This window comes from Oncorhynchus kisutch, linkage group LG30, assembly GCF_002021735.2.
Source record: "Oncorhynchus kisutch isolate 150728-3 linkage group LG30, Okis_V2, whole genome shotgun sequence".
Taxonomy (NCBI): domain Eukaryota; kingdom Metazoa; phylum Chordata; class Actinopteri; order Salmoniformes; family Salmonidae; genus Oncorhynchus; species Oncorhynchus kisutch.
The window spans coordinates 38,140,054-38,167,557 of record NC_034203.2 but is presented as its reverse complement, the minus strand read 5'-3'; the positions used below and the strand labels follow the sequence as shown (position 1 = coordinate 38,167,557).

The 27,504-nt window shown below is 46.4% G+C and overlaps 1 protein-coding gene across 1 annotated transcript; it reads right to left on the bottom strand.

The window, feature by feature from the left end:
- Window positions 1-3,158: 3,158 nt before the first annotated feature.
- Window positions 3,159-26,322, bottom strand: LOC109876350 (cullin-3-like). Its single transcript, XM_031810257.1, has 16 exons — window positions 26,021-26,322; window positions 22,957-23,154; window positions 21,326-21,439; window positions 19,397-19,557; window positions 18,747-18,861; window positions 17,256-17,484; window positions 14,896-15,041; window positions 12,622-12,798; window positions 10,344-10,514; window positions 9,958-10,065; window positions 8,352-8,476; window positions 8,161-8,257; window positions 7,312-7,446; window positions 6,948-7,134; window positions 6,414-6,559; window positions 3,159-3,746 (listed from the first exon to the last, which is right to left on the bottom strand). The coding sequence occupies exons 1-16, from the start codon at window positions 26,078-26,080 to the stop codon at window positions 3,615-3,617; spliced, it is 2,301 nt and encodes a 766-aa protein (XP_031666117.1). The 5' UTR covers window positions 26,081-26,322; the 3' UTR covers window positions 3,159-3,614.
- Window positions 26,323-27,504: the final 1,182 nt, after the last annotated feature.

The window sequence follows — 27,504 nt, the reverse complement described above, 5'->3', positions numbered from 1 at the left end:
ACCTGCAATACCCCACCATCAACATGTTGCTAGGCTCCACACAGTCTGTATACTAACCTGCAATACCCCACCATCAACTGTTGCTAGGCTCCACACAGTCTGTATACTAACCTGTAATACCCCACCATCAACATGTTGCTAGGCTCCACACAGTCTGTATACTAACCTGCAATACCCCACCATCAACTGTAGCTAGGCTCCACACAGTCTGTATACTAACCTGTAATACCCCACCATCAACATGTTGTTAGGCTCCACACAGTCTGTATACTAACCTGCAATACCCCACCATCAACATGTTGCTAGGCTCCACACAGTCTGTATACTAACCTGTAATACCCCACCATCAACTGTTGCTAGGCTCCACACAGTCTGTATACTAACCTGTAATACCCCACCATCAACATGTAGCTAGGCTCCACACAGTCTGTATACTAACCTGCAATACCCCACCATCAACATGTTGCTAGGCTCCACACTAGAGGTCGACTGATTAATCGGAATGGCCGATTAATTAGGGCCGATTTCAAGTTTTCATTATCTAGCGTGTCCTGCATTGCATATAATCTGACTGAGCGGTGGTAGGCAGAAGCAGGCGTGTAAACATGAATTCAAACTGCACTTTCAGACGTTTTGCCAGCAGCTCTTCGTTGTGCGTCAAGCATTGCACTGTTTATGACTTCAAGCCTATCTGTTTATGACTTCAAGCCTATCAACTCCTGAGATGAGGCTGGTGTAACCAAAGTGAAATGGCTAGCTAGTTAGCGCGTGCTAATAGCGTTTCAAAGGTCACTCGCTCTGAGCCTTCTAGTAGTTGTTCCCCTTGCTATGCATGGGTTATGCTGCTTCGATGGTGGCTGTTGTCGTTGTGTTGCTGGTTCGAGCCCAGGGAGGAGCGAGGAGAGGGACGGAAGCTATACTGTTACACTGGCAATACTAAAGTGCCTATAAGAACATCCAATAGTCAAAGGTTAATGAAATACAATTGGTATAGAGGGAAATAGTCCTATAATTCCTAAAATAACTACAACCTAAAACTTCTTACCTGGGAATATTGAAGACTCATGTTAAAAGGAACCACCAGCTTTCATATGTTCTCATGTTCTGAGCAAGGAACTGAAACGTTAGCTTTCTTACATAGCACATATTGCACTTTTACTTTCTTCTCCAACACTTTGTTTTTGCATTATTTAAACCAAATTAAAAATGTTTCATTATTTATTTGAGGCTAAATTGATTTTGATGTATTATATTAAGTTAAAATAAGTGTTAATTGAGTATTGTTGTAATTGTCATTATTACAAATAAATAAATAAAAAAATCAGCCGATTAATTGGTATCGGCTTTTTTGGTCCTCCAATAATCGGTATGGCGTTGAAAAATCATAATCGGTCGACCTCTAATATAGACTTTCTTTTTTTCAATTGTGTTATTGACTGTACGCTAGTTTATTCCATGGGTAACTCTGTGTTGTTGTTTCCTTTGCACTGCTTTGCTTTATCTTGGCCAGGTCGCAGTTGTAAATGAGAACTTACCTGGTTAAATAAAGGTGAAATAAAAAAAAGTTATACAAAATTCCACTGCAGAAGAGTGAGGACCCAAGGGTGGTGGACACTTGCACAGTACACATAACAAACCAATGGTCTGGATATTCCTTTGGGGCTATGCCATGGTAGTTTCTGCAATAAAAAAATATCTGTCAACATCAACTCTTTTGTCCATTCTGGCATGTCCATGTACTGACTACACCGTTCTCATCCTCTTCCCCCCAGATTAGTTACATCAGGGGGCATGCTGGTCCAGAAGCTCCGTCCTGATGACCTCCAGTCTGCAAAAGGTCACTTTGATGGACCCATGGTCTAGGTAGAAGTAGAGAACAGGGTTCACATGGTGGGGATACCTTGCTTGTAGGTGATTGGCTACAGTATTTATGTACAACACACTATAAGATTGTATTCATCGCATACGAATGTCAAAAGTTGCTTAAGACTGTTATTGTGTGACCCAGCCGCACCATATCAACATAAGCTAGTATTTTCAAGTCTCAAGCTGTGACCCCAATGGAACCAAACACACACAACCATTTGATAAACTCTTTCTTACCTAAAGAACCAATTCTAATACTAGCTGAAATGATTCAGCTAAGGCTGCACAAAAAAATAAAGGCAACATGCAACAATTTTAAAGATTTTACTGAGTTACAGTTCATATAAGGAAATCAGTCAATTGAAAAATTTATTCGTCTCTAATCTTTGGATTTCACATGACTGGGAATACAGATATGCATCTGTTGGTCACAGATACCTTTAAAAAAGGAAGGAGCATGGATCAGAAAACCAGTCAGTATCTGGTGTGACCACCATTTGCCTCGTGCAGCGTGACATCTCCTTCGCATAGAGTTGATCTGGCTGTTGCCTGTGGAATGTTGTCCCACTCCTCAATGGCTGTGCAATGTTGCTGGATATTGGCAGGAACTGAACACTACGTCGGTCCGGAGCATCCCAAACATGCTCAACATGTCTGAGTATGCAGGCCATGGAAGAACTAGGACATTTTTAGCTTCTAGGAAGTGTGTACAGATCCTTGTGACATGGAGGCGTGCATTATCATGCTGAAACATGACATGATGACGGCTGATGAATGGCACGACAATGGGCCTCAAGATCTAGTCACGGTATCTCCGCATTAAAATTGCCTTGATAAAATGCAATTGAGTTCGTTGTCTGTAGCTTAAACTAGAATCCCAGCTGAGGGACGGGCCTGAAAAAAAAATGTAGCCACTCATTCAGACAGAGCTTATGGATGCAAGGACTGACCATCCAGGATATCAACATTTTTAACCATGTTTTTGTTTACAAAACGGGACACAACAGCTGAACTGAGCTCATGAGGAATTTGAAACGTGTTCTTTAAGTTTGAAATAGGTAAAAATAAGTTTAAAAAAATAGTTGTAGCAACTAAGGATTCTAGCTTTAAGTATGTCTAACCTGCCCTCATTGTCTTTCATTGGTAATAAATAACTTGGGCTTAAACACAGATTGAGTATATCCCTGTCTGAAACTCAGGACACACACACTTGAATTCAACGATTTTATAGCTAGTGTTAGCCTGAAGGATCAGCATTAAATAATTGTTGGTTAAGAAATAAAACCTCAATATTCAATATTTTTTATTTTATTTTTGTTAGCAATCCACATTTGCTGTTTTGTTTTTAATAATTCATTCTCATTTTTATACAGTATTGAAAACCCAAAAAAAAGAACAAAAAAAAAGTGGTGCATTCACATCTTTCCCAAGGGATTCTTTTAAGGTCGATCTCTACAAGGGTAAAACGGTGAAAAGCTGGAATCCATCCATGTTGAAATTCTCACAGGGAGCAAGAGTAATAGTAGTTGGCCTGATAAAAAAAAATCTACAACACTTCATGGATTTATTTTTTTGTAATATTTTTTTGCCATTTAACTTCTGGTTTTTGTCATTTTTGTAAAGGGAGGAGTCAGCTTCCCAGCATTTATCTTTTAAAAAGGAACTTCCCAGTCCATGCGCACAACACTCCCCCTCCAAAAAAACCTCCCCTCAATCCATTTCTCTTCTCCCACAATGCTCCTCTCCTCTTATGCAACGTAGGTGTAGACTTTGCGGTCCTCAGGCGTCCGTGCCAAATATTCTCTCTCTATGAGTCCTTCAATGCGCTTCTTAATGACCACAGGGCTGGGGAGGAACCGGGCCCTCAGCTGCTGGGTGACCTGGGGAGAAAGGCAATACAATAACACTATTAGACACTACACTATCGTTTCTCTGGTTCAAGAGACTGTGCTGAAAATGTACTTGAAATATCATGTTAATGTCCTGTACTGAAATTTTAGGTCCCGAAATATCTAGTGTATTTTCATTAAAAACCATAACATGATAGGTGAAAGAATAGCACTGAGATGATTGCCGGCACTCATGTTGCAAAAGTTACCTCAAAGTACTCACCGAAATACTGTAGGGATAAACATTTCCATGTAAAAATAAACATTGAAAACAAAATCTTATATTCAACCAAATTGACTCAGAAATGATCTAGGGATGCAGATTATAATAATAAAAACGACCTTCCAAACCTGGCTGCACACCAACCCTACACATGCTGTGACGAGGGACTGAATGGACAACAGATGGAAATCTACCAGCTTTGCTCAGAGACAATTTATGCTTTTGATCCGAAAATGTGGTCGGTGTTTCCATACGTTGCAGAGCCTCCGGAAGCATGCAGAGGCCAAATTGAGCTCCATACCGCATCGCCGTGCACCTTGCACATTTCGTAACAACGCAGAGGGCTCCGTAAAACTACGCATTGACATGATTGGTTGATGGAAGGTGAGGGCGGTCCTGTATAAACACAAACTCACTTCCGTGACAACAGCTCTGCACTGCTCTGAGAACTACGAATGCCCTGACTTCTGCAGTGGCCCAATCATCCTTACTGCTGCACGGCCAATGCAGACAGATTGGCCACACAGCGCCTTTTAGTCTGAAATATTGAACAATGTGTGTTGTCCCTGTGAAATAAACCAAGTCCAGGGCAGAACAGCTAGTGGAGATCAAGGCAGAGAGTTCTCTCCAGACCCCATGGGCCAGTTTCCCTAAACAGATTCAATGGAAATTCTCCCATTGAGCTAGTTATTCTTTCGTCTACGGCAAAGGTCCGTCCTCCACCCTTTCTCCTCTGTCCACAGTAACCCCAGAAACTGATAAGTGGTCTAGTAGATGAATGTCAATGGGTTAGTAGGAGAACGGAAGAGGCTCCTCCCCTCCTCTACAGCCACCTTTCATCGAGAAGAGTCATGTGAATACTACGAGTCTTTATTGGAAGAGGTTTGGAATCTGCCTCACCCCCTTTGAATCAGTGTTTGTTTTGTCTGTATGCTTTTCTCCTTCAGACGTGTTAAAACAATATGCCTCAAGGTTTTACCTAGAAAATGTCTTGCACAACCAACTTGTTTTTGTCACTTCACAGATGTATTTTGGGATCCACCCCTGTAAACGTCATTTAACTGATGACGCACGAGAGAAGGAGCTTCTCATTTCATAAAAGCGCCTTTTTTCTCTACTTTCCCTCTTCTTCTTCGAAAGGAGGGGAGAGGAAGTCTCCATTTGATTTGCTCAACTGCTGAAAGGCCATCTCCATGGTAACACTACCACTTACCGTTAGAATCTCTATGGATGCTCTATAGGCCTAAGCTTACTCTGTGTCCAGGAAACAACTCACCTCCTACCGGGACGCAGAGGCCTCCTCTACCTACCGGGACGCAGAGGCCTCCTCTACCTACCGGGACGCAGAGGCCTCCTCTACCTACCGGGACGCAGAGGCCTCCTCTACCTACCGGGACGCAGAGGCCTCCTCTACCTACCGGGACGCAGAGGCCTCCTCTACCTACCGGGACGCAGAGGCCTCCTCTACCTACCGGGACGCAGAGGCCTCCTCTACCTACCGGGACGCAGAGGCCTCCTCTACCTACCGGGACGCAGAGGCCTCCTCTACCTACCGGGACGCAGAGGCCTCCTCTACCTACCGGGACGCAGAGGCCTCCTCTACCTACCGGGACGCAGAGGCCTCCTCTACCTACCGGGACGCAGAGGCCTCCTCTACCTACCGGGACGCAGAGGCCTCCTCTACCTACCGGGACGCAGAGGCCTCCTCTACCTACCGGGACGCAGAGGCCTCCTCTACCTACCGGGACGCAGAGGCCTCCTCTACCTACCGGGACGCAGAGGCCTCCTCTACCTACCGGGACGCAGAGGCCTCCTCTACCTACCGGGACGCAGAGGCCTCCTCTACCTACCGGGACGCAGAGGCCTCCTCTACCTACCGGGACGCAGAGGCCTCCTCTACCTACCGGGACGCAGAGGCCTCCTCTACCTACCGGGACGCAGAGGCCTCCTCTACCTACCGGGACGCAGAGGCCTCCTCTACCTACCGGGACGCAGAGGCCTCCTCTACCTACCCGGACGCAGAGGCCTCCTCTACCTACCCGGACGCAGAGGCCTCCTCTACCTACCGGGACGCAGAGGCCTCCTCTACCTACCGGGACGCAGAGGCCTCCTCTACCTACCGGGACGCAGAGGCCTCCTCTACCTACCGGGACGCAGAGGCCTCCTCTACCTATCGGGACGCAGAGGCCTCCTCTACCTATCGGGACGCAGAGGCCTCCTCTACCTACCGGGACGCAGAGGCCTCCTCTACCAGGACGTCGAGGCCTCCTCTACCAGGACGTCGAGGCCTCCTCTACCAGGACGTCGAGGCCTCCTCTACCAGGACGTCGAGGCCTCCTCTACCAGGACGTCGAGGCCTCCTCTACCAGGACGTCGAGGCCTCCTCTACCAGGACGTTAAGGCCTCCTCTACCAGGACGTTAAGGCCGCACCCACCTCTGCTACCAGGACGTTGTGCTGCATCCTCTTTCTGGACTTCATGATGCGGACGATGGCCGCCTCGATCTCATGCTTCCTGTCGTCATCCACCTTCTGCCGCGTCTCCTTCCTCTCTGGGTCCGACTCGCCCTGCTTAGCAGCGACTGGAGGGAGGGAGAGAGACAGCAACCTTAGCACGGCGGAGGGAGGGCTGGCAACCTCAGCGGAGGGGGTTGGGGGGGGGCCGCAACCTCAGCACAAGGCCACGTTCAGTAGCCGAACGTTGCAGATAGAAATACCACAAATAGAGCCAATTATTTTGCAAAACACGACATGTCAGAGAAACATGTTTGTTCTAAATAGCATATCTCTATCTGCGCATCCCGCTGAACACATCTCAGGTCATCAGGGCAAAGTCAAAGGTCAACATGCCCAGATGTTAAATGAGCAATAGTTGAAAGTTTGACCCCCTAAGCCTGTAGCTCCCCAGACCAGAAGACCACTGTGATATGGGTCCTTTTATCATTTAGAATAACAGACAGACACACTCACCCGTCTGTATTTTGACTCTGTGCAGCTTGGAGGTAAACTGATCGTTGACTGTAAACACGTGGCCGTTCTCGATCTCCTTGGACTTGGGCTCCTTGGTGAGAACGCGCTGGGTGGGCTTCCCGCAGGCCAGCGACTGCAGCGCTCGCACCAGCTCCCTCTCCGGGATGTCTGTCTCCTGCTGGATCTCCTACAGTGGGGACGGAGTGGAAGAGAGGGTAAAGGAGGAGCAGAGGGAGTGAAGGAGGAAGGGGAGCAGAAAATGGGAGGAGGAGGAAAGAAGATTTGTTTTCTTTCAGCTTGCCATATTTATCTGTGAATTCTAACACTTTGATGTGATGGAGACTGACCTGTATCTGGCTCTTACCTCAAACGTGGACTTTTCTCTGTTGTTGAAGAGTATGAGGATGGTCATCTGGAAGGTGGAGACCTGCAGTATGTGCTTCCTGGTGTTAGAGCCCGTCACCTGGGCTCCTCCCACTCCCACCTCCGAACCATCCTCCTGGAGAGACGGAGAGAGACTGTGACTGACCCAAACTTTGACTAGGTACAGACTCTGTGAGCATAGCCTTGCTATTGAGAAAGGCCGCCGTAGGCAGACCTGGCTCTCAAGTGTAGACAGGCTATGTGCTCACTGCCCACAAAATGAGGTGGAAACTGAGCTGCACTTCCTAACCTCCTGCCAAATGTATGACCATATTAGAGACATATTTGCCTCAGATTACAAAGACCCACAAAGAATTCGAAAACAAACCCAATTTTGATAAACTCCCATATCTATTGGGTGAAATACCACAGTGTGCCATCACACCAGCAAGATTTGTGACATGTTGCCACAAGAAAAGAAGTGAAGAACAAACACCATAGTAAATACAACCTGTATACATGTTGCTTTATTTTCCCTTTTGTACTTTAACTATTTGTACATTGTTACAACACTGTACATAGACATAATATGACATTTGAAATGTCTTTATTCTTTTGGAACTTCTGTGAGTGTAATGTTTACTGTACATTTTAGTTTTTCACTTTTGTTAATGATCTATTTCACTTAATTTGGCAATATTAACATATGTTTCCCAGAGGTACAGGTAGAAAGAGATGGAGAAGGGTTAAGAGAAGGGAGAGTGGAGAGAGAAATGTAAAACAGTATTGACAGTTCACATCATTCTGAGTAGACCCCCCCCATGCCTTATTGTAGACAGGAAACCTTTACCTTCTTGATGGGGCCGTGGAAGGTTGCGTTGAGGTCGGCTGAGCCCATGTGGTGCTGGAGGGTCAACTGTCTGCCACTGTGTTTGGCCAAGTAGAACCTAACAGAAGAATATATATTAAATTGACTACACTGTGGAAGACACATGTAATAGATAACAGATCCATCGATGAGGCTCAGAGCATGGCTGGTACCTTCTGAAGACCTCGAAGGCGTGTCTCGGGGAGGGGGGGATGGTGCATTTGGGCGTGGCCGACTGTGTGGGCCAATAGCCAGTGGTGAGTACTCTTACTGTGAGGTCGACGCCCCCTAGAGACAGCTGGGAGAAACGGCAGTCACAACATGAAAAGGAGAACCAAGACACAGGAGTCCAGGGTTTAGAACACAGAAACAAGACATGTTAGGGCAATGCCAGTTTTTCATTTGATGGAAATAGGTGGTGACAATGTGGACTGTTAGGGGGGATGGTGACAATGTGGACTGTTAGGGGGGGGGGGGGGGGGGGGATGACAATGTGGACTGTTAGGGGGGGGGGTGACAATGTGGACTGTTAGGGGGGGGGGGGGGATGACAATGTGGACTGTTAGGGGGGGGGGGTGACAATGTGGACTGTTAGGGGGGGGGGGGGGGGTGACAATGTGGACTGTTAGGGGGGGGGTGGTGACAATGTGGACTGTTAGGGGGGGGGGGGGGGTGACAATGTGGACTGTTAGGGGGGGTGGTGACAATGTGGACTGTTAGGGGGGGGGTTGGTGACAATGTGGACTGTTAGGGGGGGGGTTGGTGACAATGTGGACAGTTAGGGGGGGGAGGTGGTGACAATGTGGACTGTTAGGGGGGGGGGTTGGTGACAATGTGGACAGTTAGGGGGGGGTGGTGGTGACAATGTGGACTGTTAGGGGGGGGTGGTGGTGACAATGTGGACTGTTAGGGGGGGGGGGGTGACAATGTGGACTGTTAGGGGGGGGGGGTGACAATGTGGACTGTTAGGGGGGGGGTGGTGACAATGTGGACTGTTAGGGGGGGGGGGTGGTGACAATGTGGACTGTTAGGGGGGGGTGGTGACAATGTGGACTGTTAGGGGGGGGGTTGGTGACAATGTGGACAGTTAGGGGGGGGTGGTGGTGACAATGTGGACTGTTAGGGGGGGGGGTGGTGACAATGTGGACTGTTAGGGGGGGGGGGGGGGGGTGACAATGTGGACTGTTAGGGGGGGGGGGGTGGTGACAATGTGGACTGTTAGGGGGGGGGGGGGGGGTGACAATGTGGACTGTTAGGGGGGGGGGGGGGTGACAATGTGGACTGTTAGGGGGGGGGGGGGTGGTGACAATGTGGACTGTTAGGGGGGGGTGGTGACAATGTGGACTGTTAGGGGGGGGTTGGTGACAATGTGGACTGTTAGGGGGGGGTGGTGGTGACAATGTGGACTGTTAGGGGGGGGGGGGTGGTGACAATGTGGACTGTTAGGGGGGGGTGGTGGTGACAATGGACTGTTAGGGGGGGGGTGGTGACAATGTGGACTGTTAGGGGGGGGGGGGTGACAATGTGGACTGTTAGGGGGGGGGTGACAATGTGGACTGTTAGGGGTGTGTGTGTGTGGAGACAATGTGGACTGTTAGGTGTGTGTGTGTGTGGAGACAATGTGGACTGTTAGGGGTGTGTGTGTGGAGACAATGTGGACTGTTAGGGGTGTGTGTGTGTGTGGAGACAATGTGGACTGTTAGGGGTGTGTGTGTGTGTGTGGAGACAATGTGGACTGTTAGGGGTGTGTGTGTGTGTGTGGAGGTATAACAGTCTTACCCCCGTGGACTGTAGGTGTTGTCTGAACTCGTCCATGGTGGTGTTGGAGATGCTCATGTCTCTGAACATCCCTTCCAGTTTAGAGGTGAACTGACAGCCACACTCAGTCTACACAGAGAAGACAACACAGCGATTCACACAGCACATCGAGTCACACAGCACAGCGAGTCACATGTTCAGGGTTGAGACCAGCACAATATGGAAAACCAGGTCAAACAACTACCAGTCCATTCTAATGCTTAGCGATGTATGATAGTCAAGAACATCCTGAATTCCTGATTATTAATGATAATAAAGTAATAATTAATTAAAATCAAATGAATTAGTAATATATTGGGTATGAAATGTCAATGTGTAATTGACAGCAGACTCGTTCATCTCCTCACCTTTAGCTTAGAGATCATGTTCTTTTCAGAGTCGTCGGAGACACTCTTGTTGGTGAGCAGCCTCCGGGCCAAGTGCTGTTTGTAGTACCTCTCAAACACATCCTTCTCCTGCATGAACCGGAAAAGAACCATGGCCTTGTCCAGGATGGACTCCACCTCCTGTTCTGTCAGCTGGAGACCCAAACAGTCAGAGTTAGGATATTGGTTTGAATAGTTTTCCTTTAATAAAAGCGTATTTTTATGCTGTGGTCCTGTCCTAGTGCTGAACTAGTGCACTATGGAAGGTAGGATAGATATGGAAGGTGGGGTAGGTACGGAAGATATGGAAGGTGGGGTGGGTCCGGAAGATATGGAAGGTGGGGTAGGCGTGGAAGATATGGAAGGTGGGGTAGGCGCGGAAGATATGGAAGGTGGGGTAGGTGCGGAAGATATGGAAGGTGGGGTAGGTGCGGTAGATATGGAAGTTGGGGTAGGTGCGGAAGATATGGAAGGTGGGGTAGGTGCGGAAGATATGGAAGGTGGGGTAGGTACGGAAGATATGGAAGGTGGGGTAGGTACGGAAGATATGGAAGGTGGGGTAGGTACGGAAGATATGGAAGGTGGGGTAGGTACGAAAGATATGGAAGGGGGTAGGTACGGAAGATATGGAAGGTGGGGTAGGTACGGAAGATATGGAAGGTGGGGTAGGTACGGAAGATATGGAAGGTGGGGTAGGTACGGAAGATATGGAAGGTGGGGTAGGTACGGAAGATATGGAAGGTGGGGTAGGTACGGAAGATATGGAAGGTGGGGGTAGGTACGGAAGATATGGAAGGTGGGGTAGGTGCGGAAGATATGGAAGGTGGGGTAGGTGCGGAAGATATGGAAGGTGGGGTAGGTGCGGAATATTGGAAGGTGGGGTAGGTGCGGAAGATATGGAAGGTGGGGTAGGCGCGGAAGATATGGAAGGTGGGGTAGGCGCGGAAGATATGGAATGTGGGGTAGGCGCGGAAGATAGGGTAGGCGCGGAAGGCGGGTAGGCGCGGAAGGCAGGGTAGGTATGGGAGGTAGGGTAGGTATGGTAAGGTAGGTGTGGAAGGTAGGGTAGGTATGGGAGGTAGGGTAGGGCATGGACGGTAGTGTAGGTATGGAAGGTAGGGTAGGTATGGAAGGTAGGGTCGGTGTGGAAGGTAGGGTCGGTGTGGAAGGTAGGCTAGGTGTGGACGGTAGGCTAGGTGGGGACGGTAGGTATGGAAGGTAGGTATAGAAGGTAGGGACGGTAGGTACGGAAGGTAGGGTAGGTACGGAAGGTAGGGTAGATATGAAAGGTAGGGTAGGTAGGGACGGTAGGTATGGAAGGTAAGGTAGGTACGGAAGGTAGGGTAGATATGAAAGGTAGGGTAGGTAGGGACGGTAGGTATGGAAGGTAAGGTAGGTAGGGACGGTAGGTAGGGTAGGTACGGAAGGTAGGGTAGGTACGGAAGGTAGGGTAGGTAGGGTAGGTACGGAAGGTAGGGTAGGTAGGTACGGAGGGTAGGGTAGGTAGGTACGGAGGGTAGGGTGGGTAGGTACGGAGGGTAGGGTAGGTACGGAAGGTAGGGTAGGTACGGAAGATATGAAAGGTAGGGTAGGTAGGGACGGTAGGTATGGAAGGTAGGGACGGTAGGTAGGGTAGGTACGGAAGGTAGGGTAGGTACGTAGGGTAGGTAGGGTAGGTAGGTACGGAAGGTAGGGTAGGTAGGTACGGAAGGTAGGGTAGGTACGGAAGGTAGGGTAGGTACGGAAGAGTAGGGTAGGTACGGAAGGTAGGGTAGGTACGGAAGGTAGGGTAGGTACGGAAGGTAGGGTAGGTACGGTAGATATGAAAGGTAGGGTAGGTAGGGACGGTAGGTATGGAAGGTAGGGAAGGTAGGGTAGGTACGGAAGATAGGGTAGGTACGTAGGGTAGGTACGTAAGGTAGGGTAGGTAGGTATGGAAGGTAGGGTAGGTACGGAAGGTAGGGTAGGTACGGAAGGTAGGGTAGGTACGGACGGTAGGGCAGGTACGGAAGGAATGGTAGGTACGGAAGGTAGGGTAGGTACGGAAGGTAGGGTAGGTACGGAAGGTAGGGTAGGTACGGAAGGTAGGGCAGGTACGGAAGGTAGGGTAGGTAGGGTAGGGAAGGTATGGAAGGTAGGGTAGGTATGGAAGGTAGGGTAGGTATGGAAGGTAGGGTAGGTAGGGTAGGTAGGGTACTACATGACATTAGTCCATTGAAGTGTAGCAATATAACATTTAGCAGGTTGAACACTGACGTACCCCTTTGACTCCCTTCTTCAGCTTGTCGTCGATGAAGAGGGAGAGGTACTCTGGGGAGCGGGAGTTGAGGTTGAGGAAGTACTCAAAGTCTCCGGCGATGGTCTGCTTGAAGAGCCGGTCGTTGTTGAACGACTCCAGGAGGAAACGGTCGAACCGCGTCTTCAGGTCCAACAGGCCCTATAGGACAGAGAATCAAATCCAACTTTATTTAAAAATCACAGCACACTTTACAATAAGTAATAACACACAAACACAATGGAGATTGCAAGTGGTTTACGCGTTACAGTGGGGCAAAAAAGTATTTCGTCAGCCACCGATTGTGCAAGTTCTCCCACTTAGATGAGAGATGCCTGTAATTTTCATCATTGGTACACTTCAACTATGACAGACAAAATAAGAAAAAAAATCCAGAAAATCACATTTTGGGATTTTTAATGAATTTATTTGCAAATTATGGTGGAAAATAAGTATTTGGTCAATAACAAAAACGTTTCTCAATACTTTGTTTATATAGCCTTTGTTGGCAATGACAGAGATCAAACGTTTTCTGTAAGTCTTCACAAGGTTTTCACACACTATTCCTGGTGTTTTGGCCCATTCCTCCATGCAGATCTCCTCTAGAGCAGTGATGTTTTGGGGCTGTTGCTGGGCAACACGGACTTTCAACTCCCTCCAAAGATTTTCTATGGGGTTGAGATCTGGAGACTGGCTAGGCCACTCCAGGACCTTGAAATGCTTCTTACGAAGCCACTCCTTCGTTGCCCGGGCGGTGTGTTTGGGATCATTGTCATGCTGAAAGACCCAGCCACGTTTCATCTTCAATGCCCTTGCTGATGGAAGGAGGTTTTCACTCAAAATCTCACAATACATGGCCCCATTCATTCTTTCCTTTACACGGATCAGTCGTCCTGGTCCCTTTGCAGAAAAACAGCCCCAAAGCATGATGTTTCCACCCCCATGCTTCACAGTAGGTATGGTGTTCTTTGGATGCAATTCAGCATTCCTTGTCCTCCAAACACGACGAGTTGAGTTTTTACCAAAAGGTTATATTTTGGTTTCATCTGACCATATGACATTCTCCGAATCTTCTTCTGGATCATCCAAATGCTCTCTAGCAAACTTCAGACGGGCCTGGACATGTACTGGCTTAAGCAGGGGGATACGTCTGGCACTGCAGGATTAGAGTCCCTGGCGGCGTAGTGTGTTACTGATGGTAGGCTTTTGTTACTTTTGTCCCAGCTCTCTGCAGGTCTTTCACTAGGTCCCCCCGTGTGGTTCTGGGATTTTTGTTCACCGTTCTTGTGATCATTTTGACCCCATGGGTGAGATCTTGCGTGGAGCCCCAGATCGAGGGAGATTATCAGTGGTCTTGTATGTCTTGCATTTCCTAATAATTGCTCCCACAGTTGATTTCTTCAAACCAAGCTGCTTACCTATTGCAGATTCAGTCTTCCCAGCCTGGTGCAAGTCTACAATTTTGTTTCTGGTGTCCTTTGACAGCTCTTTGGTCTTGGCCATACTGGAGTTTGGAGTGTGACTGTTTGAGGTTGTGGACAGGTGTCGTTTATACTGAAAACAAGTTCAAACAGGTGCCATTAATACAGGCAACGAGTGGAGGACAGAGGAGCCTCTTAAAGAAGAAGTTACAGGTCTGTGAGAGCCAGAAATCTTGCTTGTTTGTAGGTGACCAAATGCTTATTTTCCACCATAATTTGCAAATAAATAAATAAAAAATCCTACAATGTGATTTTCTGGATTTTTTTTTCTCATTTTGTCTGTCATAGTTGAAGTGTACCTATGATGAAAAGTACAGGCCTCTCATCTTTTTAAGTGGGAGAACTTGCACAATTGGTGACTGACTAAATACTTTTTTGCCCCACTGTAACTCTTGGTGTTGCCCTAAAAAGATCATTGGTATTGTGGTCAACAATTATTTTTCTTCTGTACTGAAATTCCAAATACTGTAGCACTTGGCAGTTATGTACATAGTTTTTATTCCTTTTGCTTATTTTCTGAATTACTGTAAGATGTACATATTGTGTCGTTCCTGGAAGCTGTTGCCATAGTGATAACCAAAAGATACTCCCTAAAAAGAGTGGGCTGGAACCTTAGCTTCAATGCTTATGGGGGGTAGTTACCAATGTTACTATTTTAAACACGCTTCAGATTTGAGTTCTTTCTGGTCAGGAAATCATCTGTGCCCTGATTGTTATGGACATGTTCTGAGAATAAAAATGCCAGACAATCTTTGATTTAAGGTTAGACCCAGCATACCTGGATGTAGTCGACAGGGTTCTTGCCCTCTCCCTCCTCTGACACCAGAGCCTTGCCCTGCTCCCTCAGGTAGGAGCTCATACACTCACACATGGTCTTCAGGCCGTTAGGCACACGGCTGAACAGCTTGTACATGCAGCCCAGGTCTGGAGCGCAAAAGAAAGAGAGAAGGAGAGGAAGAGATGGGAGAGAGGAAGAGGGAGGAGAGGAAAATGGAGAATAGATACGTTTATGAAGGAAGTTCAAACCAATACACAGATCTACAGTCAGAACTTGACATTGGTTTAGATGTCAAAGATTCACTGGCTCTGTCTTGTCTGTATTTCTGCGTGTCTGGTTTCAGAGTTAATCTGTGAGGTAAATGCAGAGCTCAGGAAATGCGCTTGAAGTAAATTCCGGTAAAAGAAAGAGAACTGTAAATACACGAGTGAGTTAACTTATTTGTCTCCGATTTGAAAATCATCAACACGAGGGTTTGATTCAGTCGACTCATCTTTAATAGGTCTTGTACCAAACTTACCCTAGTAAAACTGACTATCCTACCGATCCTCGACTTCGGCGATGTCATCTACAAAATAGCTTCCAACACTCTACTCAGCAAACTGGATGCATTTTATCACAGTGCCATCCGTTTTGTCACTAAAGCACCTTATACCACCCACCACTGCGACCTGTATGCTCTAGTCGGCTGGCCCACTCTACATATTCGTCGCCAGACCCACTGGCTCCAGGTCATCTACAAGTCCATGCTAGGTAAAGCTCCGCCTTATCTCAGTTCACTGGTCACGATGGCAACACCCACCCGTAGCACACGCTCCAGCAGGTGTATCTCACTGATCATCCCTAAAGCCAACACCTCATTTGCGCCTTTCATTCCAGTTCTCTGCTGCCTGTGACTGGAACGAATTGCAAAAATCGCTGAAGTTGGAGACTTTTATCTCCCTCACCAACTTCAAACATCTGCTATCTGAGCAGCTAACCGATCGCTGCAGCTGTACATAGTCTATCGGTAAATAGCCCACCCATTTTTACCTACCTCATCCCCATACTGTTTTTATTTATTTACTTTTCTGCTCTTTTGCACACCAATATCTCTACCTGTACATGACCATCTGATCATTTATCACTCCAGTGTTAATCTGCAAAATTGTAATTATTCGCCTACCTCCTCATGCCTTTTGCACACAATGTATATAGACTTTTTTTTCTCTACTGTGTTATTGACTTGTTAATTGTTTACTCCATGTGTAACTCTGTGTTGTCTGTTCACACTGCTATGCTTTATCTTGGCCAGGTCGCAGTTGCAAATGATGACTTGTTCTCAACTAGCCTACCTGGTTAAATAAAGGTGTTCTCAACTAGCCTACCTGGTTAAATAAAAGTGAAATAAAATTTAAATAAATAGTATTTGTATCCCTGTCTGATAGTATGACATCTAGTGGCCCTTTTGGGTACTTCAGACTAACACACGTGTTTAATTATCTCTGGCTCTCTGTGTGGCCTTCTACCCCACTATTGTTTGTGGAGATATGCTCCGATTGCTCAGCTATAATTAAAATAAATGTGGATCTGACTGGAAGTGTGCAGAGATTTTATTTCTCCCCGTTTCACTTTTGTCTCCAGTAGCTTCACTAATCAGCTTTGGGTGTCCGGTAGATTGTGCCTAATTGGCTACGGTTACATAGGCAACCCATTCAGATCTTTTGCCAATTATTTCCATATCGGATCCCAATCTGATATTTTTCCTAATGTATGAACAGCAACAACGAGTCATATATTGAATATGATCTTTTGCCTGAAGATTCATACCATGTCCATACGTGTGGACCTCAATCCTAACGCAATTCTGATGCTCCAATATTGTGGCCTCATTTGTATGATCTAAAAGTGATTTTTGTTTGTGCGCACATGACTTGCCGTTATCAACCACCCCGAAAATGTTATGTAACAGTGACAGGAAATGAGCGTTACATCTGTGTGCTACTTCAGAGGCTACATCAGTGGGAATGTGCAGATCTGATATGTGTGGACAGTCAAAAAAATAAGACTGGATAGAAGACAATCGTTAGGTCTGGAGAATCATTGATTAACCCTGGATAACATGCCTATGTCCGGGCAAGACCGGGAACGCTGATCTAGGATTACGTTTTCCTCTTTTAGACCACAGTGAAAAAGATTCTATGGACAGGATGATGTGTTCAGCACTCACTCGGATGCTTTTTGAGAGAGAGAGAGAGAATGAAAAAAAAAAAGAGCCCAGGTCTCCAGATATAATTAAACACAAAAGTCCTCAGTCTTGATTATAACTTAATTCAGTCTTAATCCGTTGCCTGTAAAACAAGCCTGCTTTCCACGTTCACCTTCTGTCTTGCCGTTCTTGAGCATGTGAACCAGGCCAGAATTCTCCATCTCCACGATGGTCTTCATGTGTTTGGAGATGAGCTCCCGTTCCACCACCTTGACGATGGGCTCCTCTGTGGACTTGTCCAGGCAGTGCAGCACCCGCTCTATCTCCTCGTTGATCCTGGCCTCCACCTTCTTGATGTACACACTGGCACTGTTCTCCGCTAGGAACTTCTGGCTCTCCATCTGAGGGGTAGGACAGGGTACGGTTTGAGGAGGAGGGGGGGGGGGGTAGGACAGGGTACGGTTTGAGGAGGAGGGGGGGGGGGTAGGACAGGGTACGGTTTGAGGAGGAGGGGGGGTAGGACAGGGTACGGTTTGAGGAGGAGGGGGGGTAGGACAGGGTACGGTTTGAGGAGGAGGGGGGGTAGGACAGGGTACGGTTTGAGGAGGAGGGGGGGTAGGACAGGGTACGGTTTGAGGAGGAGGGGGGGTAGGACAGGGTACGGTTTGAGGAGGAGGGGGGGTAGGACAGGGTACGGTTTGAGGAGGAGGGGGGGTAGGACAGGGTACGGTTTGAGGAGGAGGGGGGGTAGGACAGGGTACGGTTTGAGGAGGAGGGGGGGTAGGACAGGGTACGGTTTGAGGAGGAGGGGGGGTAGGACAGGGTACGGTTTGAGGAGGAGGGGGGGTAGGACAGGGTACGGTTTGAGGAGGAGGGGGGTAGGACAGGGTACGGTTTGAGGAGGAGGGGGGTAGGACAGGGTACGGTTTGAGGAGGGGGGGTAGGACAGGGTACGGTTTGAGGAGGAGGGGGGGTAGGACAGGGTACGGTTTGAGGAGGAGGGGGGGTAGGACAGGGTACGGTTTGAGGAGGAGGGGGGTAGGACAGGGTACGGTTTGAGGAGGAGGGGGGGTAGGACAGGGTACGGTTTGAGGAGGAGGGGGGGTAGGACAGGGTACGGTTTGAGGAGGAGGGGGGGGTAGGACAGGGTACGGTTTGAGGAGGAGGGGGGGTAGGACAGGGTACGGTTTGCGGAGGAAGGGGGTAGGACAGGGTACGGTTTGCGGAGGAAGGGGGTAGGACAGGGTACGGATGAGGAGGAGGAGGGCGGTAAAACAGGGTACGGTTTGATGTGAGATAGAGGTATTTCAGATACAGAACAAAGTGGAAGTTGGAAGAGGTTTATAGGGCAATACAAATTTATGTAAAACTGAAAATAAAAAGCATTTTATTAGTGTGGACAATTGTTGAGGAGCACAAAATGGCGAACTGATGGGCTTCGACTCATGAACCAAGAGGTCACCTATGTTGGAATGTTGCTATATGGGGTTAGATGAGGATAGAGAGAAGCTCCACTGACTAAATGCAGCTTAACGTTTTGTAATAGCTTGGTTGCGTGTTTTTGTGGTTTTAGCATCCATGCTAACATCATAAAACAAATCTCAGCAGTCACAATGACTGGACAAAAAATAAAAAAGAGCATGTAAAATGTTGCCCAACCCACCTGGAAGAATTCTGCAGACATTTCTAAGAAGGGGGACTCAAAGTCTTCCTCGTACACAGACCTACCCTCCAGACCCAGAATCATCAGCATCTGACAGGCGTTCCTGATCGCTCCCCTGTGCGCACACACACACACACACGGAATAAACATATGATCTAGATTTTTGAGGGGGGATTTCGCTCTTTAAAGAGATAAAAACCATATGATAGGATTTATAGTTTTATGACTCCTTAAAACAAACAGTTTTTTTTTAAAGAAGTAACATTGAGTAAAACCTATTTGCCAGAGTGGTGATGAGTTGGGTATTAATGTAGTAGTTAATCTCCCAAGTTGAAAGGTCAGTTCTCTGTGAATAGGATGTGCTACTGCCCTTATCATAGGCAAACATTTTTTTAAAACAGCCAAATTGAAAGACGGAATGGTTTCAGGGGCTTAAACCTCACATCACAGATAGCCATTGTCCCCTAGGATATGACTTATGCACCAGCCTCACCAAATACCCACTATCTGATCAACAGTAGCAGGGACTGTATACACAAAGCAAGTCAGTCATCATGATCGGAAAGGAAAAACTGATCCCAGATCAGCACTAATACACTGAATAGATACAGGTCTTTATTTTGTTAAACAGATCCCAGAACATTCCTTACCTGTCCACCACCTCTCCTTTCCTCTCTCGTGCGATCATGTCCAGCAGGGTCTGTCGCAGGTGGTCTCGGATGCAGCCGTAGCGCACCACCTGGTCTCTGAAGATGATCAGGCCCAGGTTGTAAACGTTCTCCACGTTGTTCTGCTGCACGTACACCCGGTCCTGGAGCCAAGGGGAGTACAGCGCGTTAGAGCGGCCGGTAAGTTAGAATAAAACCCATTTGAATACTTTGTCCTCCGAAGAGAAAATTCTTTGCACAGTTAGAGTTTACTCAAATTAAAAATTCAGGAACAGGTAAGGGGGAGGACTCCAAAAAGTCATATTTTTTGTACTGAAAAGCCATATGATACCTGATAGGCTGGTGTCATTGGTACTTGGTTACACTCACCAATACTAATCTATAGCCTACTAGGCAGACACAAAATAAATATGTCTGAAATCTCAGTTCTGGGATTAGATGTTTTTATTACCAAAATAACACTACATCATCTTCCCATTTCTGCACCTAACACTGAGCAGGCCAGGCAACTAACTGGAGACCCAGGATGCAGGGAAAGGTCAAACTTCCTTCCTTTTGTGAGCGTACTCTTTACTGTTAGTTTTATATTGTTTATTTCACTTCTGTTTATTATCCTTGTCACTTGCTTTGGCAATGTTAACATATGTTTCCCATGCCACTAAAGCCCTTTGAATTGAATTGAGGAGAAAGAGAGAGATCGAGCCCTTTAAATTGAGAAGGGGGGGGGGGGGGGGGGGGGAGTGGGGAGAAGGAGAGAGAAAAACAAAAGAATCCCAAGAGAATTCTGCAGTCTCCATAGCGGCTGTGTCACTGGATTGTCCCCCACCTCATACAGCACACAGACAGTTGGCCCTACTGTTACAGTAAATCAAGGAGAGTTACCACTAGTTGCCCAAAAAACTGGAGAAATAAAACAGAAGTTCTTTGTTCTGCCCAGGGCAAACAGCAACTAGAAGGCTGGCCCGCCCAACACCCACCATGACGTGTCGTTGAAGAGTCTGCCCAGGGTAAACAGGGCAAACAGCAACTAGAAGGCTGGCCCGCCCAACACCCACCATGACATGTCGTTGAGGAGAGTCTTCCCAGGGCAAACAGCAACTAGAAGGCTGGCCCGCCCAACACCCGCCATGATATGTCGTTGAGGAGTCTGCCCAGGGTAAACAGGGCAAACAGCAACTAGAAGGCTGGCCCGCCCAACACCCACCATGACGTGTCGTTGAGGAGTCTGCCCAGGGTAAACAGGGCAAACAGCAACTAGAAGGCTGGCCCGCCCAACACCCACCATGACATGTCGTTGAGGAGAGTCTTCCCAGGGCAAACAGCAACTAGAAGGCTGGCCCGCCCAACCCCCGCCATGACACGTCGTTGAGGAGAGTCTGCCAGGGCAAACAGCAACAAGAAGGCTGGTACACCCAACCCCCGCCATTACACGTCGTTGAGGAGAGTCTGCCAGGGCCATTCTTTCATACGAGGAAACTATTATTTACACTTTAGGGAAACCACTGGAGACAAAACTCCACAACTTTACTACTGATTAGGCCTGTCTGGGGTTAAAAAGACATCTGGAGAATCCTTCAGGACCAGGGTTTGGGAATTCTGCAGATTCATGTAAATTCGGCATATTTTCCAGCATATCCCTGGTATACAGACAGTAGTTGTGCATCTTGACATGGACTGGACACTTCCAATTCAGTGTAACAACAAAACTGTTGTTCTTCCATCAATAACCACAGAACACACTAGAACAGGAGTGTCAAACTTTCGATTAAGACCCAGGTGAGGGGAGTTCTTTACTAGTTAGTGACCTTAATTCATCAATCAAGTACAAGGGTGGGGCGAAAACCCGCAGACACTCGGCCCGCCCGTGGAATGAGTTTGACACGTGAACTAGACCTAAAGCAGTCCACCTACCATGTACATCAGGATGTCTCTGATCATGACCATGGCTGTCTGGTGGTCGTTCCACGCTTGATTCAAAGTCTGCAGAAAGTTATTGTTTAACGAGTTTAGGACATCTTCCCGTACCTGCGGAAAGACATAAGATAAGTACTGAGAGTCTTAGTAAAGATATAAGATAAGTACTGAGAGTCTTAGTAAAGATATAGCTTCTGTCTATGTTGAAGTTGCCTGTAGACACTGATCCAAGGCAAAGACATTTGAGATCAGTGTCTCCATCTTTTGGAGTTTCCAACCTAATGGTGTAAGTTAGGAATGAGATTGAATGAACTGATCCTAGATCTGTACCTATGGGCAACGTCTACCCAGGGCTCTGTGTTAGAACAGCTGGAGACGGACAACATGTGGACATACAGGTTATGACCCCAGCTATCTGGCCTGCTGTATGCTAAATGTTATATTCATGAGAGAAGGCGATGCCAAATACTAACATCCAGTGCAGACCAGCTGGTGGTTCATAGGAATCAGCCCAGTCCCCAGACAGAATAGACTGCTACAGCTCCCATACTCATCAATCACAAGAGTTTAATCAAGTCTGTCTGGTTCTGTTTTGAGTGTGGTGAGTTTTCATGTAGGCTATATAATCAGCTCTATCATCCGTATATCTATATTTTAGCTGAACGGGGGATTGTTTCATTGCGTGCGTACTGAATTTGCAAAGTGGATTGCACTGTGTTGTGTGTGCACAGGTTCTCTGCTGATTTTGCATATCAAATTGTGTCCGTTACAAAAGGTAAAGGTTACAGAAACTCCTGGGCCTAATTCGCTGTGTAAGTCAACACCCATTCACAATTTTTATTTAAAAATATATATTTTTTTAAATTTCCCCCCAATTTTGTCATAATTTATTTATTTTCTTTTTTTGTGTTGAATTTTACCCCCTTTTCTCCCCAATTTCGTGGTATCCAATTGTTAGCAGTTACTATCTTATCTCATCGCTACAACTCCCGTACGGGCTCGGGAGAGACGAAGGTCGAAAGCCATGCGTCCTCCGAAACACAACCCAACCAAGCCGCACTGCTTCTAAACTCAGCGCGCATCCAACCCGGAAGCCAGCCGCACCAATGTCTCGGAGTAAACACCGTGTACCTGGTTAGCGTGCACTGCGCCCGGCCCGCCACAGGAGTCGCTAGTGCGCGATGAGACAAGGATATCCCTACCGGCCAAACCCTCCCTAACCCGGACGACGCTAGGACAATTGTGTGTCGCCCCATGGACCCCCCGGTCGTGGCCGGCTGCGACAGAGCCTGGGCTCGAACCCAGAGTCTCTGATGGCACAGCCTTAGACCACTGTGCCAACCCGGGAGGCCAGTCAAACTATTTTGAATGGGATTCAAGATTATATCCTCAAATTCATGAAGGTACGGTCATTTACAATATATAAAATGATATTGTGATTACGGAATAAATTGACTTCTACCAGATGCCTCTTATTACGATTTTCATATGCATACACATGCTTTTGCTCTTGAAGACCATAAAAACCAAACTACAAGGCGTGAGGGATGGTCACCTTCACAGCGTATTATGGGAAATTATTTATAGAAGATAAACAGTGGTGCATTGTGGGAGGTGTAGTCCTTTACTTTGTTGACGAGGTGCTCGGTGACGACCTCGCGCAGGCCCGTGTAGAGCTTCTCGCCGTGTTTGTGCAGCACCATTGTGTAGGCGTTCCTGTAGAGCTCCTCGAAGCTCAGCCCACTGTTGTTCTTCCTCTGGATCTCCTGGATAGCGTTCTTCAGAAGGTCCCAGATATTGTTGACATACTTCTCATCCATTGTCATCTAGGGAGAGAGAAATCAGACACAATGAAGAAACAATGACAACGGAACAGTTGTTCAACCCTTTTCACCTGTGTCCGTTCATTCTTATGTTTCCTCATTCCTGCAAATCTGAACAGATGACATCCTTGTCAATTGATATATGACAGCAGTGCACAGACGTTGGTAATTCATTTAGAGGTTGCTATCGGGTTAGAACAATGATGCAAGTTTATAAGTATCTTACAGTGTTTCATACAGTCTCAAAAGTTGTTTAGGTATGGCTATGATCGATGACTCACCGACAAGCCCTGCACCTAGTATGCATGTGTGTGATTTGCGTGAGGATTTGAAGCCTTAACTTAAACATGTTCTAAGTGCTTTCTTTGATAAACCACGGGTGCAGCTAGGGCCTAAAACTTGAGTGATAATAACATGAAAAACAAAACAGTCAATTATGACTTCACAGTGACTCAATCATGGCGGTTGAAACACACCTTGTCTCGACACATTTGAAACAGAGACAACGCCATTGGCCTATTATTAGGGATGTCTGTGTTTCTCATTGGTAGAGAGAAGGTAGGAGTTGGTGCATTAGGAAATCAAGTGACTAGGCTAATTGTAGTCAGAACATCTGTATTAGGACTATTGTGTAGGTTGTGATGGTACAACACACGATAAGTCAAATACAAAACAATAATATATTTATTTCAGTTAGGGATTTTCATTATACAGGTCATCTCAAACGCTTAAAAACAAAAGTACATGTAGTTCTTGGACTGGAAGATGGTCATCAACAGAGGCTGACGTGTCCAGGTCACATCACCTCCGGTGTGTTAGAAATAGCATGACGTTGGTCTAAGCCTAGGTGTTTTTATATTTGAAGTATTGGTCATTATCAATAGTAGAACGAGTACATAGCAGTAAATGATATATTTGCTTGCGTTAGCCTACATGATCATAATCTGACATTATTAATGCAGATAGGGTCTATAACTACAACAAAGTAAACAAACCAGGAGTTGTTATGCTAGCCTGTCTGTATAAACACATTAATGAATGAGAGAATTTGTTGTGGGAAAGTATCTCGTCTTTCCCTAGGCAGGTGCAGAATAATGGAAAATTCCAAGATGAGGTGAGGGGGAAAAAAATATGCAGACAATAACATTTGTTTTAATCAACTACAGATATGATTCTGATTAAAATTAATGTGGGCACAGCAGAGGCACCAAGATGAGTCAAGTATTTTTGCCCCGTAGCTTATTAGTATTACAACAGCTTAGCTAGCTATCAAACCCTGTCAAGATGTCCATTCTTTTGGCTATTCAAACCTCAGGGATCCAGTCACCTGACCAGAGAGCATATTAACACTCCAGCCACAACCATACACCTATTAGACAGGCAAGGAGAGGGCTGGAACCTGTAACTTTGATTGACTTCATGGCCGTTTGTCCGCCAGAGATGGATGTTCAACTCACACATTGACATAAGGAGTAATTGAGGGAGATCGTCTCAGCCTAAGAGTTTAAAATGAGAGAGAGAGAGAGGGCCATGCCAACAAGTCATTATTCTACAGAGTGCCTCCCCTCCACAAAGTAATTACATAATCTGTTTTATTATATCAGGGCCAACAACTGAACTGAGGGGTACAGGATGCACCAACATGTGCAAAGGGGAAAACTGCCTAAATAGAATCCAGTTCTTCATGGCAGTCTAAAGCCTGCCCAAGCATGCAGAGATACAAGCAAACACATAGGCCCTAAACACACACACTACACTGAAAGTCACTTTGGTGGGCCTAAACACACACACTACACTGAAAGTCACTTTGGTGGGCCTAAATTTGGAACATGGGCCAAATAAACTGGGGGGCAAGTAGTTGTGTAAGATGAAAAGCGTATCCCTTCTCCTGCTCAGTTATTATTAGGTGGGGCTGCTGCAGGTATGCAGGCAGACAAAACTGCATATCCCATACCCTGGCTACTGTCCAGGTGCACAGACTGAGTGCGTGGTCACAGAAGCACTCGCACGGCCATTCCGCTGCTGTTATTCCTGCAGTATTCAAGCAGTCAGAGTGTAACACTGTGCGTGTGTGCGAGATATTCAGGGGATGAGAGTACATTTCTGTCTAAGCCCAGGGCCCTGACTGCAATGTCATTCCTTCACACATACAGCCAATGTCTGACATCCAACAGTGTAGGGCTGCTCTCATAAAAAGAGAGACTAACGTTATCTAACTAACGTACAGCAATCGGTATACATGTTTAGCTAGTTCTGCAGCATAGTCAGGCTACACATCGCCATGCTAAATATCTACAAATCACGACACCGATTTTTAAAAAACAACAACAAAAAAACACTGACAAATTAGTTTAGAAACTCTGGTTATACCCTTTCTGAGTTAGTAAGTTAGGCCTACGCTACAGGCAGTTTTTACGGCTGGGCAGTTTGCTACACAGCTAAGGAACTAGATAACGTTAGTACGTTAGCCGGTAGCTTACTAGCTAACGATAGATAGTTGACTTAAAAGTGTAGTTAACCAGGTAGCTAGTTAGCAGAAACCTAGCTTGGTAACTAACTAGCTAATAAGGTTAGCTGGCTGCCAATGTATATAGTTAGCCAACGACCTAGCTAGAAACTAGTTTGTCAGCAACACCGCAAGTTAGCTAACGTTTGCTAACGAACAGTTATCTAGTGGATATTTTCCAATGTGCACTGCACAAATAACAGACACTTAAACGAATCAAAGCTAGCTAGCAAACTAGCTAGCTAGTTGTTGTTAGCTGACAGTGACATTTTCAAAGTATCTAGTTTAGCTAACTAGCCAGGCCCGTCTTTAGCAAATGACATCCCCGGTGCTCGCGTCTCAGCGTACCCGGCCAATACTTACAGGAAAGGCTCTTATCCTCATCTTGGTGTCCTTCTTGACGCCGCCTTTGAGGTTGGACATGATTAGTTAGTACGTCCGTCTTCTCTACGTTATCATGAAATACTATTTTAGGCTGCAACAGGGATGCCTGCAAATGGAAAGTGGTAAAGATCCCCCTCGACCTTCCCCTTGGGCTTGGGTCCGTCTCTCTGCGCTGTTGTTGTCACTCCTCTTCTCCCAATTTTTGCCTAGCTTCTCCTTGCAGTGATGGCGGACAAGCTTCTACAGGGCAATGGTAACTGCGAACCGAAATCACGCGAGATGAACCATGGAAAACATAATGTTGCAAAAAGATATAGCACGTTCATCCTCATTCTACCAGTTGGATATATATCCAATTAACTTTAACCCAGTATCAAGTCTGGACAATGTATGTGTATACAGTCTATTCAGTTCATATCATATTGCATTTTTATCAGGTGGCCAACATTGGAAGTGACATGGATTTTTAAAAATATTACACAAACGCGCACATTTCAAAATCTAGCATTCTTTCTTTGTGCTCACTAGATACTTACCTAGCTACATTATTGAGTAGTCAGTACCCATGCACTAGACCTGTCAACTATGATGAGTTGGCCAATACAGTCTCAATCACATGATATCCATGCTGTTTTGTTATTTAAATACCAGTGTGCATGTACACATAAAGCCTTGACACAGTGCTAATGTAAACTGAGGTATATATGATGTCACTAGGCCTAATAGTGTGACAGGGTAGGAATCATGGCATCTGTTCCTTTAAGGAGACCCTTAGTTACCATGTGAAATGTATAAAAGCAACCTTTTTTTGAGGTAGGCCTAAAATATTTTGTCCTAAAGGTCCTGAGAGGTAATTGTGATTGGTTGTTTCTGAACCCTCAAGGTGACTCGTTAAAGTAAATATAGGCCTATGTGTGTTATTTACTCTTATTGCCTTGTCTAACTGTTCTTTTACTGTTCTCTTACTGCCTTGTCTAACTGTTATTTTACTGTTCTCTTACTGCCTAGTCTAACTGTTATTTTACTGTTCTCTTACTGCCTAGTCTAACTGTTATTTTACTGTTCTCTTACTGCCTAGTCTAACTGTTCTTTTACTGTTCTCTTACTGCCTAGTCTAACTGTTATTTTACTGTTCTCTTACTGCCTAGTCTAACTGTTATTTTACTGTTCTCTTACTGCCTAGTCTAACTGTTCTTTTACTGTTCTCTTACTGCCTAGTCTAACTGTTCTTTTACTGTTCTCTTACTGCCTAGTCTAACTGTTATTTTACTGTTCTCTTATTGCCTAGTCTAACTGTTTAGAGGTAGGTTATGTTTGTCACTGTTGTTGATCCGTTTGTTGTTTTGTAACCTGTAGTCCCGTGAAAGCACTATTGCACTTCAGGAAGGCACTTCAATCTAAAAAAGCCTTGTGTGTAGGTGTTTTGTACATTATTACAAGGAAATCTCAACCTTGAACCTTTA

Coding starts and splice junctions, on each gene's coding strand:
- LOC109876350 (XM_031810257.1), bottom strand. CDS start 26,080: ATGTCCAACCTCAAAGGCGGCGTCAAGAAGGACACCAAGATGAGGATA. Junction 10,066..10,343: donor ACATGATCTCTAAGCTAAAG/GTGAGGAGATGA, acceptor TTCTCTGTGTAG/ACTGAGTGTGGCTGTCAGTT. Junction 8,477..9,957: donor AACACCTACAGTCCACGGGG/GTAAGACTGTTA, acceptor CGTTTCTCCCAG/CTGTCTCTAGGGGGCGTCGA.